Source organism: Sesamum indicum, linkage group LG6 (assembly GCF_000512975.1).
Source record: "Sesamum indicum cultivar Zhongzhi No. 13 linkage group LG6, S_indicum_v1.0, whole genome shotgun sequence".
In the NCBI taxonomy this organism is placed as follows: Eukaryota; Viridiplantae; Streptophyta; class Magnoliopsida; order Lamiales; family Pedaliaceae; genus Sesamum; species Sesamum indicum.
This window is the reverse complement of record NC_026150.1, coordinates 15,496,527-15,516,567: the sequence shown is the minus strand read 5'-3', so window position 1 is coordinate 15,516,567 and position 20,041 is coordinate 15,496,527. Positions and strand designations below refer to the sequence as shown.

Genomic DNA, 20,041 nt, shown 5'->3' with positions numbered 1-20,041 from the left:
TATTAATGCTCAAGACAGCATTCGCACCGACAACGAAATTGTTTTCTAGTCGACCAACCACTGTGGCCACAGGTTTAGAAAGCATTAACGCGTCTCCAAATGCATAGGTGAAGTTGATCTCACATACTGACAGGGATGGATCCTCTTCTTGAAATCCACCGTCCTCCCCTACATATTTTAACTGTAGTAGACAAGGTTTAAAATGATCATGTTCATGATGTGATCACCTTTGCCAAATCCAAGATCCAACTACCATTTGCACGTGACGCCATAGTTCCTCAAGTATAAGGACTACTCTCGTACTATCAGACTTAGAAAACTCCAGTCATACCTCAAGCCTCTAAGCTTTCATATGTGATTCCCTACGAGTCAGTTTAGTCAACTGACCACCTGTTAACTAACCTATTAAAATTGTATAGACGTTCAATGTCTGTCAACGATGAAATACAACATTCATCCAATGAATGCAATATTCAATGCAAGTCTCTGTAGGACTATCGATGCCCAGTTTTGAAGTTCTCGACTTGAAATGTTTCAGACTAAACCTCATAAGTTGGTTTCATAACCGTCATCCAGTGCGTAGCCCAATTATATAGTTTATCTAATTGGTTTGTGGACATTTATTGTGACATTAAAGTGATATTTAACGTAATTGGTAAGCATAATAGATATATGCCAAAAATGAATACTTACCATATTTATCATGGCAATAACATAAATTACTGAATAGTTCTCCAAAATCGTCAGTCTAACTAACTTTTTGGATATCAATTCGAATAAAAAATTCTAGAGAAGTTCAAATCAAGTTATTCTTTCTACTTTTCGAATTTGATTGCATGTACAACCAAATTTTTATTTTTCAATTCTTTCATGTTTTTGTTTATATATATATGTGTGTGTGTGTCTATTGGGAGGTAAATATATAACTTATAATTAGCTAGAGAAAATATATAGTTCATTTTATTGATAGGATAAATTATAATTGGTTCTCCTAATGATTGTTATAATTACAAATATTTTTTTTATTATTTGAAAATTTATAAGTATCTTCTAAAATTATAAATACTCTAAAAAATACCTCCTTGTAATAATTCATTGTAGAAGGATATTTATTAAGGTTTTTATGGAGTACTTATAATTTTTTCAACAATGAAAAAATATTTGTAATTAAAATAATATCAAAATAGCCCCTTATAATTTATTCTTAATCGCTGGCATATACATTTATATATATTTTCGAACAAAATGATAGCAATTGTTGAGGAAAACATTATTCTATTATTTGTTATTCATTTCCTGAATAGTTAATACGATCAACCAAAAACTATAATTCTTAAAATTCAAATTTGCATTTCGTATTCACTATATAATTATATAATTCATACGATCTTGTATTAACACCAATTAATAATATATTAAAAATCCAACATTAAAATAAAATTAATGAATCAAAGTTCCGCATTTTGGATTTTTCACAAGAAATCCCAATTTATTAAAATTGATTATTCTTTATTAGTTTTACTTTTTTTTTCTTATGCCTTTTTTTTTAATTTTTTTTATTAGGTTTTGTATATTATGTTTCTGCTATTACTACTCTATATATATATATATATATATATATATATCTTAATTGTCTTTTAGTTTAAAATGTATTGATGTTAACAAAATTGTAATCTAACTGGACATGTAAGTAGTATCACTATTTGTATTGCGTGGACCTATAACCATACTCATTGTATTTCGTTATCAACTTTCAATTAATATAGTCAAAAGTATTGTTAACATACTTAACGAACTTATAAATTTGAAATATTATTGCACAAAATATTATATTTGGCCTTTGTATTAAAATTTTTAATTTTATACTTTTTATTTAGTTTCTTGATTTATTACTTATAAATTTTAAATATTATTGCACAAAATATTATATTTGGCCTTTGTATTAAAATTTTTAATTTTATACTTTTTATTTAGTTTCTTGATTTATTCATACGAATCAAGATTATTTATTTCTTATTCAATAATATATTATGTATATTATACTTTTATTCTATTAATATAAAAAGCATTTTGCATTACCATAAACATAATAATATGCATACAAGATTATTTAATATTAGAAAATCAAATAGTAAAGGTTTGTCTCAATAATTGAATTTTCATAAATAATTTTAATTTAATAAAATTAGTGATTTTATCTGCCAATATCAATTTTTATTTTTAATACTCATGTTTTTTAACTTTGACTTATTTTATAAATTTATTTCTGAAAACAATATGTTTCTCTTTACTTTTTTTTATTTCTTTTTTTAACATAATTAACTTATTTTTTCTTTATTATTTTAGTCTTACTAAATTGATTCCCCAAATATGTTAATTTACTGAATATATATGAATATAGTTATACTTTGGAATGGCACGGGGAACTAGTGGCTATGCAAAAGTAGCGTGGAAGGAGGTATGTACGTCAAAGGAGGAGGGTGGACTAGAGTTTAGAGATATTGGTACTCTTAATCACGCCTTGATGTGCAACAAACTATGTGACATCATCCGGTGCGACAGGACCTCTATCTGGGTGGAGTGGCTTTACCACGGGAGGCTACGGGATACCTCTGTTTGGATTGTTATTGATCGTGGGGGATCATGGGGCTGGAGGAAGATGCTACTACTACGTAGTGTACTTCGACCTGTGGTTCACTAACAGATTGGAGATGGATGGAGCTACTATCTTTGAAAAGACCCATGGCACCACCTCGGACCCCACATTGATAAATTCCCACATGGACCTGATCTCTTCGAGCTATCGGGCGAAACGAAGCTTAGGAGTGTTATCAGGGAAGGGCAATGGCACTGACCCATCATCATTGACATAGAGTGCCTAAAGATTACCCAGGCACTACTCCCGATCCATGGAGGGAATGATCGTATTGTATGGAGGTGTTCGAGCGGGAGACCGACTACCCAAGAGCTCTATCGGCTTATGGTACCAGCAGGACCGAAAGTAGATTGGACTTCACTACTTTCGGGTCCTCTGAAGATTTCTCGATATATGTTCATACTTTGGCTTGCTATTTTGGAGAAGCTAGCCACGACGGATAAACCGTGGCTATCCCATCTTGGGTGTTGCGTGCTATGCAATGAAGACATGGTGGAGTCTCATAACCACCTGTTCTTCCATTACAGCTTTAGTAGACAATGCCTCAGCACTGTTTGGAGCATTGTACAATTCCATTGGCCTAATCGGGATTGGGCTATAGATATTGAATGGGGAGCAAGGAAATGGCGAGGGAAGCACATCATCAGCATAGCCTACCGTACTCTGCTTGGTTCTTGTGTATACCATATTTGGAGGGGGAGAAACCTGAGACGTTTTGAACATGAGGAGAGGGCTCCGAGCGCTGTGGCTAACTTAATTGTGGAAGATGTCCGTCAGCGTATTCTCAGTATTAAGTTATCTAGCTCTGTTAGTAAATGTGCTTTGTATAAACTGTGACGTATCCTTTAGCCTATCGAGGAAGATGCCTGATGAGGAGCACTGTTGAACTATACTTTTCTTTTTTAATGAAAATTGCATTTACCCAAAAAAAAAATTATTATTATTCTAATGTTTGTAAGCTATTTTGTAGACCTTTCCCTTATTTTTTTTTATTATTAGTTGTACGTCATTGTATTTTTTTATTTTTGTTATGTTTTATCAATATCCATTTTTTTTAATTCTAAATTTTCCTGAAATTGGTTGGTATACTAATTGTAAATTAAAATTAAAATTTTAGATTTTAGATTTAGTTATTTGTTATAATATCATCCATTTACCTCCATAGTATCGGGAGAAGTAAACAAGAGTCTTTGTATACTTTATTCTTAAACAAGTACTTTATTAACTTATGTTCCATTATTTAGTTCCTTCTAAAATAAAAAAAAAAAGGTTAATTCATGTTGAATTTGACCTTAATTAGGCGTATGATATATATATTTATACTTTATAGAATTCATACATTGTGGTGCTATTTGATTTATTGCCTTATTTTAGGTTTTTCACTCACCCTTCTTGTTGTGACTTTTTTGTATATTAGCATTTTTTAATGGTAAGTGGTAACGACTTAGAAGAATACTTTTGTAACCAAACTTGGTATGAAGATACAATTTTATTAACTGGAATTTTGTTAAAAGTAGGTTTATATATATATATATATATAATTTTAATATTCTAATTTACCTCATATAAGACTTTTACAAAATATATTAATTAATGCAGCACCATATATTGTGTTACCTTTGCCTTTACCTACCTCAAAGCTGGTAATCATTAATGACAATGATTAAAAGTAGAATTTACTATTTATTGATAACATAATAATACACCATTAGGATTGTAATGGGGCGTGAGCTGGTGATCCACACACTGATAATGAGTTTGAAGGGATACTGAATTAACCACCACTACCAGCAGCAAATGCTTGTGCATTTTATTCCTCGTTATTGGTAGTCGTCGTCGTCTAACTATATATCATCCCCTTCCCACTAATTCTATTCCAATTAACGAAACAAATAGTAATAGTTAAACAATAAGTGGATATTTACAATTACTAATTGAAAAATAACACATGCTTAGTCACAAGGAAACTCAGACCGCTCCTACACGGATCTTTTTGAAAGGAGAGCTAACTTAGTCGTACAACTGCAAACACTTCAATGATGACAATCTGGGTTTAGACTCAGACTTTTACAGATGTTTTCTGAAAATTCTAATTACAGATATTAGTACAAAAATGGGGCTGTTGCTCCATGAACTACAGCACCTAGCACTCAGAATCGCCCAAGTCTGATGTCCCTGTCGAGGCGATCCGCATTGAGAGTCCCAGGAAGTTCCCTAAAATCTTCATTGAATATAGAATATGCGCTGCATAGATTCCAGAATACAACCTCAGCCAACTAATGGGCAAAAGTTCAAAAGGGTACAACAGGCTCATGCTGAGTGGCAACATATTGAACAGTATTCTATGAGATTTCTTGTCAATATCTCTGTAGCTAGCTAATACATAGGCAGGTATTTAAGATTACAAGAATTTTCATTAGACATGCAATAAGGCACAACATAATAAACCAAAATGACAGCAAACTGCCAGCATGAGCTCAAAGAACATCTTAGAAGTTCCAGAGAGATTACATCCAATGTCATTAACTATGCTGAAACTGCCAGCATGAGCTCAAAGAACCAAAAATCCATAGATTTGACTGCTTAACAACAATTTCTAGATTCCCAAACCATTCCACCATGACCACTGCATTCAGCATACAAGAGAAAGAGGTGGAGTTTTTATTGTGCTATAAGGAAAGTTTTGATGCTTTTGGGCTTTGACTGACTAAACTTTAGCTGTAATAAATTTCTCCATTATCCAATCTGACGTCCTCTCTTGTTCTCATGTCATGCAGAACGATGCATTCAACTCAACCATCCTACTTACGTACCAGGAAGTTATGCAAATATATAAGGGATGTCTCAGTCCACAGTTGATACTATTTTTGAAAAGATGCCAAAACTTGAAAATGAAATGTTGAAGGAAGCAAGTACTAGAAATCAGGAAGTCTGGAATATGATTCTGGAAAGAGATCAGAAATGGGTAACACAGTGATGGCAGGCTCTTGTGCCCTTGTTTGCTTAAAAGAAAGCACATCACCACATTTACAGAGAGGTATAAAGATCATTGGATTAGAATACGAAGAAAATATTCAACTTCGAAAGTTACATTCTTATCCATTCTCAGAAAGCATATTTTCTCAAGTTTTTCTAAATACTATGGCATGCTATATAAGAGAAGGAAACCATACAATGATAATGCCATGCATCTTAGCACTAGATGTTTCTGCATATAGTTCCACATGTCCAAAAACCCATAAAAAGATTTTGCAATACATTTCCAGATGATCAGGAAAATTTCTTAAAAGTTGCAGTGCCAAGTAGAACAGAAATGGAACTGCATAAAAGCATCATTATAAACAGATGGAACCACATAAAGACATGACTGTGTCATTGTGGGACCTAGACAAGTTAGACAGCTTGCTGGCTGTTGCATGTACCTTATATCGCCAGGTTGCCGATGCCCAAGGTTGTAGAAAATGATAAGAAATCCAGTTCCAAGTATCTGAATCATAATGGTAGCATTAAATTAAGTGAATAGTATCTTGAAGGACCAAAATGTAAATCCAAATAGAGCAAGGTCTTTGTTTGTGCTGGTTGTCTATGGACATAGAATTTCTATGCCTTTTTATTTAAAACATAAAATCACACTTCAAAATAGCTTAATGCTATGTTTGCCATGGCCACAAAAGGTATTAGCTCTGTCACAACCTAAGTTTACATCTAATTTCGCAATGCAAACTGTTTTTTCATTGAAGCAAATATATGCAGCTAATGCAAGAAGAATTTAAACGCCAAGACACGCCAAGACACGCTCTTTGCAGCCATCTCAGAAAATTATGGTGTGCAATTAATTCTCCATTAATCCATGCTTAACATTTTCACCAAATTCCAAGTCCTCTCACTGTATGAACACTTGGGTGTAGATAAAATGCTTTATATACAGAGGATGACTAGGTCAAAATATACTTAGTTCAGTTAGACTTTCAATATCTTTAATCTGCAAAACTGGAAGCAATTAATCAGCTAACATTTGGATTATGGCTAAAATCCGCTTGTTTGGTGAGTCTCTGCAATAAACATGCTTGCGTGATTGATAAACTTGCAAAAAGTTTAAAGAGTATAGTGCAAGGTTTCCAGCATAATTAAGCCAACATCTGCAACGTCTTAAATGAATTGCAGGATAGTAGAAGACTGACATATAGAGGCCCGACACCCAATCTATGGGCAACAGATGCCAGAATAAACCATACTACAATTGTTGTCCACATCTTTAGACTGAGAGAGAAAATCACCATCAAAAGCATATCTGCAAGGGAACAACACTAATTAGAATTTGCTAATCATATTTGCAAAATAGAATTGTAGAACTAGTTCTCACCAGGAAACTTAAATTTATCACGTAAAACAAAGAAAAGCCTTCTTTTCCACTTGCTAGTTGATTGTGGAAGTTGAAATTTCTATACAAACAAAAGATAGAAAATTAGACTCTCAGATGTAGAGGTTTAACAGAAAAGAGATTCCAGGAAAAACTTCAAACTGACAAGATCTTCGCCATCGTCGTCATCAAAATTGCTAATATGCTTAGCAGGCGGCTGGGGTTTGATGGCAACAAACACAGTTTCTACAAAAGAAATATTGTGATATTTAGTCAAAGATAGTAACAGAATAATACAAGAAAGAAATCTTGCAAAATGCCAAAACAGAAATGGAGCAAAATCTATGATTTCTAATGGGGAAAAGAAGAACCATGATAAGGCTACAATCACGTATGGGTGCAATCCAAATTTCAACAGACTAAGCTCCAAATCTGAAGCAATCAATAATCAATAATGGCATAGGGTAAATTCAAATATTCCTTCAGTTTCTTACCATTATTTAGAATAAATTCAAAAAATGAAGCACCAGAACTAACTTGCATAGACAAAGGAAATCAGACTTTATTATGAAACAGAAAACTGGCCTTGAATGTCAGCATAAACAGAGAGGAAGATAACTATTTCACCAGAGCTAATCTTATCCATGGAACAAAGTTAGTACTTTCAAGCTTGTCCACAGTATCAAAAGGATCTTATCATTTGGGGGAAAAGAAAATGCCACGTAGAGTGCAATCAATTAGATGCACTAACATCAGATGAATTCCGAAAGGTCCAATACTAACTTTCAAGTTATGAGTGCAGTGGTCTAATTAGAATAATTGTCCTAAAGCCATCTTAAAAGCATATCGTCTTATATTTATTGATCTTTGATCATTGTAAAACTGGAAGAACAATTGAGAATCAAACAAAATATTGCCATCTTGGCAATACGCAGCAGTTTAAGTTTTAGCATAATGCAGACAAACCAACAAGTAAAGCACATTATGGGTATCGTCTTATATTTATTGATCTTTGATCATTGTAAAACTGGAAGAACAATTGAGAATCAAACAAAATATTGCAAATCTTAGCAATACGCAGCAGTTTAAGTTTTAGCATAATGCAGACAAACCAACAAGTAAAGCACATTATGGGTATGTGAACGGGAACCTTAGAGGATGTGATTTCCTCTATTATAATTGAGTACAATCTCGACAAAGTTTCTACAACATGATGCATAACCGTATTAAAAGATAAAGATAAAATATCATCTAACTAATCATCACAAACTAACACACATCCAGGTCCGCAAGTTCTAACAACTAAAACTAGTGGGGATATTTACCTCCATCCTGGAGTTGCACCAATATATCATCACCATTTGTACTATCGTGCAAGACATTCCCTCGACAAACAAGCCTCATATTCTTAAGGGGCAGGTGACTAGTCCCAGCAATCAATTCCCTCAACTCTTTAACCTGCTTGTCAGTAAACACAAAACATAACAAAAACATCCTTCATACAGCATCTTCTGTGATGAAGTCCTTTCAATGAAACAAAAAAGATGGACAGAGAGAGTAAGAAATACACATATAGGAAAAGAAATATAAACTGCTCCATTCATTCGATACTCCATAACCTCACCATTGAACTTATGTTGAATGAGATACTGAGATCACCAGTTTATACTATGTTGAAGTCGTAATACATAATTAACAGACTCTAACATGGCTGGCATCTGAGTGGTGGATGAATTAATTGTTAAAACACAAGAAAACCTAATTTATCAACTAGGTGTGTAAGAGCCATTTATTCTCCAAACTTTATAATATAGAAAGGAAATACAAGATCATTTTGTTAGAAATGTTTTGAAACATCCTAGCAACTGGACAACTGTTCAAGTTCAAAGCAATTAAGTAGTATCTTTGTGTATAGAAAAAATTTATCAATCAAAGCATATAAAGCTAAAAGATACGTTATGATCAATCTTTCATTCGCTTATCCTCAGACTTTCTTATGAATATCTACTAGATCCTTTTTGTTGATTAAAATTCAAACAATTACTTATAGAAACTTCAGGTACTGACGCTCTAGACAACTAGAACTTTAAGAAACTTTAAGAATGACGAGATACATAATGGTAGCATAATGATCATGATAATAAATTTACATAATTGAACACCAATAATGAAGTAGTCTACTTCTATTCGAACATTCAAGTGTTCTCTATCCTACTTCAAAACCAGGATGCCTTTATCATTAGCATGATATGATGTAATGCAAAAAATTTTAGATAAGCCTTGTATAGTAACTCTTTCATAAATTATTTTTCTTGTTAGCGTTTTCATATCTGATGCTTGGCCTCAAGAAAAAATAACGATGTTCCTATTAAATGCAGAATGTCATCAAGAAATTGCAGGCTCTGACAATAAATGCAAATTCCTTCAACATCATGAGTAGGACATCCATGTAAACTAATTTTACTAGCAATTTGTGGTTTTAGAAGAAGAGCTAGAGTGGATTATAAATAAGATATGATTCATCCTATTCCAACAGTCAAAAGATATATAACGCACAATAAAGTCACAATGTGGTTATAATTGAAAATAAGGTAGATAAGAGAAAGGCATAGCAGCTCAAATTCTGATATAGAATATGATTAAGTTAATATTTGCAGATGCCAGTGTTTTGACTTCATAGGACACTTATGGACTCCGACCCCCAAAGAATGATTAGGTGAATTTTCAATTGTAACATGTTGCCCCCCCTCCCCCCAGACTAGGTATGGTATGTATGAACTCAATCAAGTTAGTAATATTCAAGTAATCAGCGAAACATAATCCACCAACAGAAAGAAAACAAAAAAAAAAAAAAATGGAACCAACATGATCAACTTATCGGGTTTAATCCTTTCAGCATCAATTTATAACATCAACGGAGCCATCACCACCGTGAAAAGGAATTTGCATCTTTTTGTTGTTTTAACTACTTTTATCATTTAAAACATTCCCAGGACTCGAAATTACACATAAGATAACGCACAGAAAAAAAAAGCAGAGAGAAAAAGGAAGTAAGACATAAGATGCGATACTTTGAGCGAAGAAGGGACCCTGAGGTGAGACGGAGGGGAAGGACCGATGGTCCGCACAGTGATATTAACCATTCCTTCATCCTCTTCGATGAGATTGGCCATCAGTCCACCAATTTGTGTACCGAAATTGTTTATGGTAGGGCGGAAAGAGGTCAATTGCGTGGCGGTGGTGGTCGTAATTGGGGGGCTGCGCCGAGCCTTTCTATACAAGCTACTGAAAAGTTACAAATTGATTATCATTTGGGGGTTCGAAGTTGGAATTTTGATTTTGATTTTATGTACAGATATGTTAGCACACAGATATGTTAGTTCGATGTGTGCGCTCAAACTCTAAAAAAAATATATATTATAAATATTCAATAAATATGAAATAAGTGACATACAGTAAAATCTTTATAAATTAATACTTAAAGGGTTCTAATTGAGTTTTTAACCTAAAGTATTAATTTATAGGGTTCTAATAAGTGTACAACAAACTCGAGGAACTCAATTAGAACCCTGTAATGTTATTCTCTATATTCTAATAGAGTAACTACTGACCGATAGTAGGTTAGGATTTCGAACAACACTTGCTCAATCACTAATGTTGCTAGGACACTCGATTCTCGTTGTGCAAATTGGAATTTTCTCATATTCCTCTCCATCCACAAATGATACACTAAATACGCGTAGCCCTATGGCTACTTTCACAAGGTGCTTCCCTCAACATCTCCTCGTTGACCATTTTACACCTTGTGACTAATTAAGCCTCGACCATCTCCATTGCACAATTTGATGGATGATCTTGATTCAATGTTGCATACACGGGCATGAAAAAACAAGTGAACATCGAATTCCGCTTGCTCATTGCATAAGGGGCAATCTAAGCCCAATTGCTGCAACCACAGGTTATTCGTAGTCAAAAGCTTCTCTTGGATAGCCAACCATAGTATGAAAGTGATACTAGGGATACTCAACGGGACATGCAAGTGGGAAGACCACTGCACCGGTTGTGGATTCGGGCAGATAATCTAATAAGTGTCACAGACCGCATATGTCACCTGAGTTGCCCTCCATTTTTCCATATCTTGGCTCCATAAAATAGGCCTCCAGACATTGCTCACTCTCCAAAATGGCCTATTGCAGCTACTGCGGAAGGCTCAATCGCCTTTCCTCAATGATTTCTACAAGCTTGGTCAAATCACCCAAGCAAGAGAGAAGGGGGCCAACAGGAAATTTATGCAACAATATACCAAAAGAGTGCCAAGAATCCTTCTAGAACCAAATATTCTCCCCATCATGAATGTCATAGTGTAGCAGGCACTATATCAGTTCATGGAGGTGCAACATTTTCCTCCAATACCAGGCATCATGTGAAGAAGGAACATCCACAATGGTTCGTGCTTCAGCCTAAACTGTGTGATCTATTACACTCAAATCAATCTTCGGTCATTGCTAGCAATATTCCACAGATGTTTACAGTACAAAATTTTGTTTACATTAGCCAACGACCGAAGCCTAAGGCCCCCTGCAGCACAAGTTTGCAAAATATGTTCCCATGCAAATCTAGCTGCACCTCGATCTCCCCTACCAGCCCAAAGCAACTTCCTAATCCTCCGTTCAATAAGCTTAGTCACACCAAAAGGCAACAAGAATATGGTTGCCCAGTGCGAGCTAAAAGAAACACAGGATCGACTTTATCAATTGAAGCTTTCCAGCAAAAAAGAATGCCTCAAGCTCTAGCTATTAATTATGCTCTTCAAGTTCTCCACTAATGGCCTACATTCTGCGTTCATCAACTTAGAGGCCACTAGAGGTACCCAAAAATATTTTATAGGCAACGAGCCTCTAGCAAACCCTACTAGTTATTGCAATGCCTGAAGTTGGTCCTTTACTAATTTGGAGAGTATAACGATGCTCTTAGCCGCATTCACCTTGAGGTTTGAGAGAGTAGACAAAAGTTGGAATGCCTCCATCAACATGACTACAGAGTTCTTAGATGCTTTGCAGAAAAAGAATAAATCATCAGCAAATGATAACATAAATAGATTAACCTCCTTGCACTTCCACTGAACTTGAAACTCTGCCAAAAGGGAGATACGTTTCTTCAAAATGGCAAGCAGTAATTCCATGATCAGCACAAAGTGGTATGACAAGAAGGGGTCTCCTTGTGCTAAGCCCCATGCACCCCCTGAACAAACCATTTCGTTGTCCATTTAGTAGAATAAAATAGGATGCCATTGACACACACTGAATGATCCATCTTATAATCATAGAAGGGAACACCATCAACTTCAACACTGCATGCAAAATTTCCCATTCAACTTATCGTATGCTTTCGGAATATCTATTTTCATGATACATCAAGGAGGTAGTTATCGTCGATTATACCCATCTAATAGCTCGAGCTAGTAGTATATTATCACTAATCATCCTTTTCGGTATAAACATATTTTGACTAGGGAGTAGGGTCTACTAAAAGATCCATAATCGGTTGAAGTATGTTCAGTAGCACTTTAGAGTTGATCTTATACACCATTACAATAGGATCCGCATATGAATGCGCAGGTCGGGTCGGAGCTGACCCGATCCAAGCGATCAACCCGCTTTGGCAGCCGTTGGATCACCTGACACTTGGACACCTAAATGATGCCACGTGACACCCTCTTATGCGGTATCGTACACTATAAATACCAGCATGTATGAATATTTACACCAAGTGCATTTATTACATTTTTTTAGTCTCACCAACTCTCTATAGATCGACTACTCTTTTTAATTTAAGCATCGGTGAGCCTTAGCTGAAGCCACCCAGCAAGCCTAATGTGTGTTTTGTTCTCAAGATCCATTAGTAGGAAACTCGAAGAAGGGTTTAGCGACCCAATCTCAGGGTACCAAGGTCCGATGACCCGACCCCGATTATGCGACCTGCATCATTTTGGCGTCGTCTGTGGAAAACTGAGAACGAGTGGGTTTGAAATGGAAACATGACCTAGGAGAGATCATCACATGGAAGAAACTCTTATATGGGAAGAAGAACAAGTATTGCAGCTGACACGTTCTGATTTGCAAACAATGATTGAAGAAGCCAGCAAGAAAGCTAAGTAGAATATGAGAGGAGAACTGTGACTCCAGCTCGATAAAGAGTGAGAAGGCAGTTATTCAAGGGTGCAAAAGTAGAGATGGAGCACGACCGTGAGGCATCACGGGTACCTGAAAAAGGTCTTGAGAGAACAATGTCAAACGAAGTAACGAGTAAGAGAGCCATCTGGCAGCAACCGGGCATATCACCGGTAGAGGTGGATAATGTTAGTAGGCAAATAGAGAAACTGGTCAAATAGATTGAGGAGTTGAAGAAGCGAGGGGAGATCGTTTCTCAAAGTAGAAGTTCTCCTTTCACCAATAGGATTTTGTTGGAGGTCGTGGATAGCAGCTTTAGGTTTTTGGATCTTCCCAAATATGATGGAATAAAGGATCCGAGAGAGCATGTTGCAACTTTCGATCTGGTTATGAACTTGTATGGCTAGACCGACCCGATTAAAGCGTAGCTATTTGTGACCACCTTGAAAGGGAAAGCACAAGAATTAGTTCACTAATCTGGGGAGTGGGACCATCGACTCATACGAACAGCTTGTGCAGAAATTCTCTTTTCATTTTGTGAGTAAGAGGAAAGCAAAGAGGCCTGCGACATACCTCTTTACCATTAGGCAAAAGAATAATGAGACACTTAAGAATTTTATAGGGAGATTCAACAATGAAATGTTGGAAGTGCACAATCTCAAAATTGATATAATGGTCAGCATACTGATTCATGGGCTTAAGAAGGGTCATTTTGCATCTACATTGGCTGGCGACCCGCTAGGTGGAATATAGCAGTTGATAGAGTTAGTACAAAAGTATATACATGAAGAGAAGATGACCGTGATGAAAGACAACAAATGGACCAGGGACCAAGGTCACGTGAAGGGAGAGCGATTTGAAGAGGGCAAGAGCCAATCTAAAAAAAATCGAGAGAGACGGGGGCCCTATCAACCTAGGTACCACAGATATACTCCATTTAACATCACTAGAGAGAAAGCCATGCTGATGGTAGAGAAGAAGGGGTTTCTTCAATGGCCAGGTGAAACGCGAGATACTCCTGCTAAAAAGTTCTCTAAAAAATATTGTAGGTTCGATAAGCACAAAGACCATGATACAGAGAAGTGTTTTCAACTAAAGGATGAGATCGAGAGGTTGATCAGGCACGGCTACTTCAAGAATTTAATTGAGAAAAAAAATGAAATAGCAAACAGAAGCAGATCGTGGAGCAGGGATCGAGGTCGTAAGGATGATGCAGGTAGGAGCGAACCTCGTGACAACGAACCGACGAAAGGAGTCATCCATACCATATCAGGAGGTCCTACAGGGGGAGACTCTGCCAGAACTCGAAAGAAATATGCGAGGGACAACAGATGCAGGAATGGGGGACAAGTGTTGTGCTTAGAACCTTAGGAGGACATCATTTTTGGAAACAAGGACTTGAGCTTGGGATCGGTAGATCAAAATGATCCGATGGTAATTAGAATGGACATCGCGAATTACCAGGTACATAAAGTGTTAATTGATAGTGGTAGTTTAGTATATATTATCTTCACAAATGTGCTCAGGAAGATAGACCTGGGCGAGCTGAAATGGAGACCTATGAGGACACCCTTGGTCGAGTTTGGAGGAAATGAAGTGGTTCCGAAAGGAGTGATTGATCTGCCAGTATCTCTGTGAGAGGAACCTAAGAGGAAAACGTGTATGATTCAGTTTTTGGTGGTAGATAGCCCATTCACCTACAGTGTAGTACTCGGACGACCTGATTGAATAAGTTTAAATAAGTGTTGTCCACATATCACCTGAAAATGAAGTTTTCTTCCAAATATGAAATGGGAGAAGTGTGATGCAATCAAAGGGATGCACAACAGTGTTACAACCTTGCCATCAAGCAGGTCGCTGCTGTAGCACCCCCTACTCGCTACATCTAGTTATTATTATTTTATCCTTTCTTTAATCAGAACTCATTCTATAAGTAATTCTCTTTCAACTCGTAAAATAAATTCTAATTTATCAGCAATATATATATATCACAAAAGGTATTAGATATCACCAAAAGTTCATATTTACCCCCACTAGATGTCCTCGTGTACATAACCTTAAGAAAATCATACCACAACTTTAAATACAAATCCCGATAAAAGATCAGAATATTTAACAACCCACAATCAAAAACTCTAGTTTTAGAAGTCACGGCTGACCCACCTAATAAAGACGACGGCACTGCTCAAAGTCCAATGTGACTAATCAGTGTGACCTATCTCCTGAAAAGTACGTGGCAAGGAATGAGCTGCCTACTCAATAAGTATAGCTGATCGGTTTATATATATATACACAGGCAACAATTTCACGTACATGCAGTCACATTGACTAACAGTCATTATCAATAGCAACATCAAATATAAGCAGTAATACCTACTCACAATTATAAATCAATCTATGACATAATATGCGACATTATCGTTTATTAGTTAAGGGCCCCACTTACTCTAATTGGTATACATCAGTCAATGATTTCGCCGGCCATCATCATATCATATACAGCACAAGATACTCGTTGTGTGATATCCCCACACTCTTTTACTCCAGCTGTGTAGCAATATAGCACAGGACATCACAACAAACGTGGTACCCCCACACCACCCCAGTGTGTAGCTAACAGCATAGGATATTCCCTGCTGCCCCGGAATACCCCGGTACCCTACGCGCCATGGTACCTAGCTTAATTCAGATATTTTTCATATCTCAATATCAATCACATTATCATCAATCACATTTTCATAAACCATTGACTGTGTTTCCAACTAGGTAAGCATCATCTTTTATTTCCATTCACACTCGTCATTCTATTCTTTATAATAATCACTTTCTCAATAACAACTCCCAATTAGATTTCATCAAGAATCAATTATACGATCACGTAATCATACCACTCTCACGTCCAACTATTACAAACACATATGACACATAATAATAATTTCACCAATATTCAAATAATCCACAACTGATTATATAAATAATTAATATACGAAAGCCACTTACAATAATATAAAGCCAAGTCCATGATCGCATCCAAGAAACCAATATATATAATATATACAATACTACACATACAGATATATATAAATTCGATTAGCTATACTTACCTTATATCCCAAAATGCTTCTATTTTATGAGGGACTGCTCAACCCTCTACCTTGTCGTCACGTCCTATAATAAATTATAATACGTATAATCAATATATTTAATTTACCAAATAATTCATAAGAGTTCACTTAATCAAACCCCTTATATATTTATAACTATTATTTTTAATAACATTCGTAAATTATATTACCATTGAAACCTCATTTTCCTCTTTAATAACATAATATTTCTAAAATATAATTTTCGAAGTATTTCTACGAATTTTCTGTCAATTTACCGTTGCTATACAATTTAATTAAGCAATAATACATAGAATTACATATTTGATTAATCATTCCAATGGAATTGTGTAAATTAGCTATAGTAATAATTAAATCTAACAAATCTAATATTTTAATTACCCAACTATATCATTTTTATAGACAATTGTGATATTTAATAGGACACTAATTTAAATAGCCAAAATCATAAAATACTCCGATTAAATAGTATATCGCTTAATATAATCAACATTTAATAAATAGAGTAATTAAATAATATAATTATATAAATTATTAAAAATTAAAATTCAACATCCATACCTCTGTTTTTTTCCGAAATGTGTGTGCGTTGTTGTGTGTGTATGAGTGTGTGTGTTTTTGTGAATGTATGTGTATGTGTGCAATTAACATTCATATATATATTTAATGGTTGGCTGCCACCGGCCCACCATCCTATTTTCTTTTTTTTTTAATAAATCTAAATAATTATTTTTACGTTCTTCCTAATTTTCTTAATTACTATAATTTGCCCCCAAATATTATAACGAACTCCAATTTAATCCGTTCAAATTTTATTATATTCCAAATTCAGTCTATAATTTATTTACTAATTAAATTTAAATTTCTAATAATTACCAATTAGTCTTCCAATTACGTACAAAATTCTACGGACGTCACAGCTGCAGTGAGAAAGGAGAAAAGAAAAGAAGAGCAAGGACAGAGTGAGGAAGTAAAGAAGGGGAAGATGGAAAGGTTAGAGCCTGTCGAAGAATACAAGGAGGTGGAGCTCATCCTTGGTGAGTTCAATAAACCTACCAACATTGGATCGTAGATGACTAAGGAAATGGAAATGATGATGATAGAATTCTTGAGGAGAAATAACACCCTGGATCAAACCGGTGAAACGAAAGAAGAGAATATTCGGGGTCGAGATGAATAAAATTATTGAGGAAGAGGTAAATAAGTTGTTGCAAGCGGGGTTCGTAGTAGAGATCCAGTACATGACCTGGCTTTCCAATGTTGCCATTGTGCCGAAGGTAGCAGGGAAATAGCACATGTGTACTGATTTCACAGATCTCAACAAAGCATGTCTGAAGGACCCCTATCCACTACCTTGAATAGACTTGTTGGTAGACTCAACAGCAGGGTGTGCACTATTCAGCATGATGAATGCCTATCAAGGTTACCATCAAATATTCATGGCAAAGGAAGATAGGAAAAAAATGGCCTTTGTAACAGAAAAAAGGGTGTATTGTTACAATGTCATGCCCTTTGATCTCAAGAATGCAGGGGCAACCTACCAAAGGTTAGTGAATAAAATGTTCAAGGACCAAATAGGAACCACCATGGAAGTATATGTAGATGATATGTTAGTGAAGAGCAAGATGAAAACGACCACGTGGAGCATTTGGAGAAGGCCTTCACAATCATGCAATCTTATGTAATGAAGCTGAATCCTTCTAAATGCACTTTCGAGGTAAAAGGAGGGAAGCTCCTTGGCTACATGGTAAGTGAAAGAGGGATTTAGGAAAACCCAGAGAAGATACAGGCCATCATGCAGTTGGGGTCGCCAAAGTCAGTGAAGGATGCCCAGAAACTGACTGGGAAGATTGCAGCGTTGAATTAGTTTATTGCCAGGTCAGCTAATCACAATTTACCTTTCTTTAAAGTTTTATGAAAAGTGAAAGATTTTGAGTGGACAGGGGAGTGCGGAAAAGCTTTACAAGAGTTGAAAGAATATTTGACCACTCCTCCCCTTCTTGATAATCCATTGGTTGGGGAGAAGTTGTATATTTATTTGGCAGTCTTAGGCAAAGCAGTAAGCTCAGTTCTAGTGCGGGAAGAGCAAGGAACACAAAGCCCTATATATTACGTGAACAAGATGCTGCATGGAGCAGAGAAGAAGTATATACAGATCGAGAAGTTAGCTCTAGCCCTTGTGACGACTGCTAGGAAGTTGCGACCTTGCAATTCCATCCGATTATGGTGCTCACGAACCACCCGTTGAAACAAATCATGTCAAAGCCTGATGTGTCTGGAAGAATGGTCAAGTGGGCAATTGAAACTAGGGAATGGTCGATGACGCAATATTTAGCCAAATTTAAGGAGATGGTGGACAGATTTGATAGGTGTACGATTCATCAGATCCCTCGGGACGAGAACGCAAAGGCAGATGCTTTGTCTAAGTTTGGGGCCATGGTTGAAGGGGTCAAGGAGAGGAAGATCGCAATAATAATAAGAGAAGCCCCGGTGATATATGAAAAAGTTATCCATGTAATTAATGAGATGAGCTCGTGGAGAATTCCCTTCATTCAATACTTGAAAGAAGGGAAACTCCTTGATGATCCGATTGCTGCGAGGAGGTTACAATTCAAAGTAAATCAGTTCACTATGTTGGGGGAAGAGCTATACAAGAGAACCACTGAGGGAATACTGCTAAAATGTCTAGATGGTGAAAGAGTTCAATATGTGATGACGGAAGTTCATGAACGAAGTTATTGGAATCATTTAGGAGGCAGGTCGCTAGCCTAGAAAATTTTAAGAGAAGGGTATTATTGGCCCACCTTGGTGGAAGATACAAAGAAATTTGTGAAAAAATGTGACAGTTGTCAGAAGTTCGCAGGGTTGCTGCACTCACCAGCGACCCCACTAGAAGCTCTCAAGGTCGCATGTCCTCTTGACCAATGGGGAATTAACATTGTTGGCCCTTTTTCCTCAAGCTGTAGCTCAAAAGAAGCTTTTGATTGTTGCAGTGGAGTATTTTTCCAAATAGGTGGAGGCGGAAGCATTGACAAAGATCTCTAAAAAAGAGGTAATAAACTTTATTTGAAAAAATATTATTTGCAGGTTTGGGATCCCAAGGGTGCTGGTATCGCACAATGGAACTCAGCTTCAAGGGAGGAAGATCATGGAATGGTGCAAAGAGCTCAAGATCAACAAAGTTTCACAGCGCTGGGGAACCCTCAAGTGAACGGACAGGTTGAGGTGACGAATAGGATTTTGTTGCAACACTTGAAGACACGGTTTGAAGGAGCTAAGAGGTGGTGGGTCGAGGAGATCCCTGGTGTGCTTTGGGCTTATAGAACTACACCAAGGACTTCAACAGGAGAAATCCCATTCTGCTTGGTCTATGGTAGCAAGGCGATCATACCAGCGGAGATAGGTGAAGAAACGGCAAGGGTGAGCCAATACAATCCACAAGATAATGCTTAGATCATTCAATCTCAGCGTGGTTGAAGAATGCAGGGACCGAGCTTATGCAAAAATATTGCGATACAAGAGTTTGATGACCAAAAACTACAACTGAAGAGTGAAGCCAAAGGAGTTTCTAGGTTGGCGACCTCGTCTTGAAGAAGGTTGAAGTATCCTGGACCCTACGTAGGAGGGTCCTTACAAGGTCGTAGAAGTAGAGAAGAAGGGAACTTACGCTCTCCAAGATATGGAAGGTAAAGATCTGCCTAGACCATGGAAAGTGCACACTTAAAGAAGT

The 20,041-nt window shown here is 36.3% G+C and overlaps 1 protein-coding gene across 1 annotated transcript; it reads right to left on the bottom strand.

Annotated features, from left to right (window-relative positions):
* LOC105164530 lies at positions 4,556-10,354 on the bottom strand. Its single transcript, XM_011083181.2, has 7 exons — positions 10,088-10,354; positions 8,342-8,474; positions 7,183-7,262; positions 7,020-7,098; positions 6,838-6,947; positions 6,079-6,143; positions 4,556-4,900 (listed from the first exon to the last, which is right to left on the bottom strand). Exons 1-7 carry the CDS (start codon positions 10,187-10,189, stop codon positions 4,807-4,809), a joined length of 663 nt encoding a protein of 220 aa, XP_011081483.1. The 5' UTR covers positions 10,190-10,354; the 3' UTR covers positions 4,556-4,806.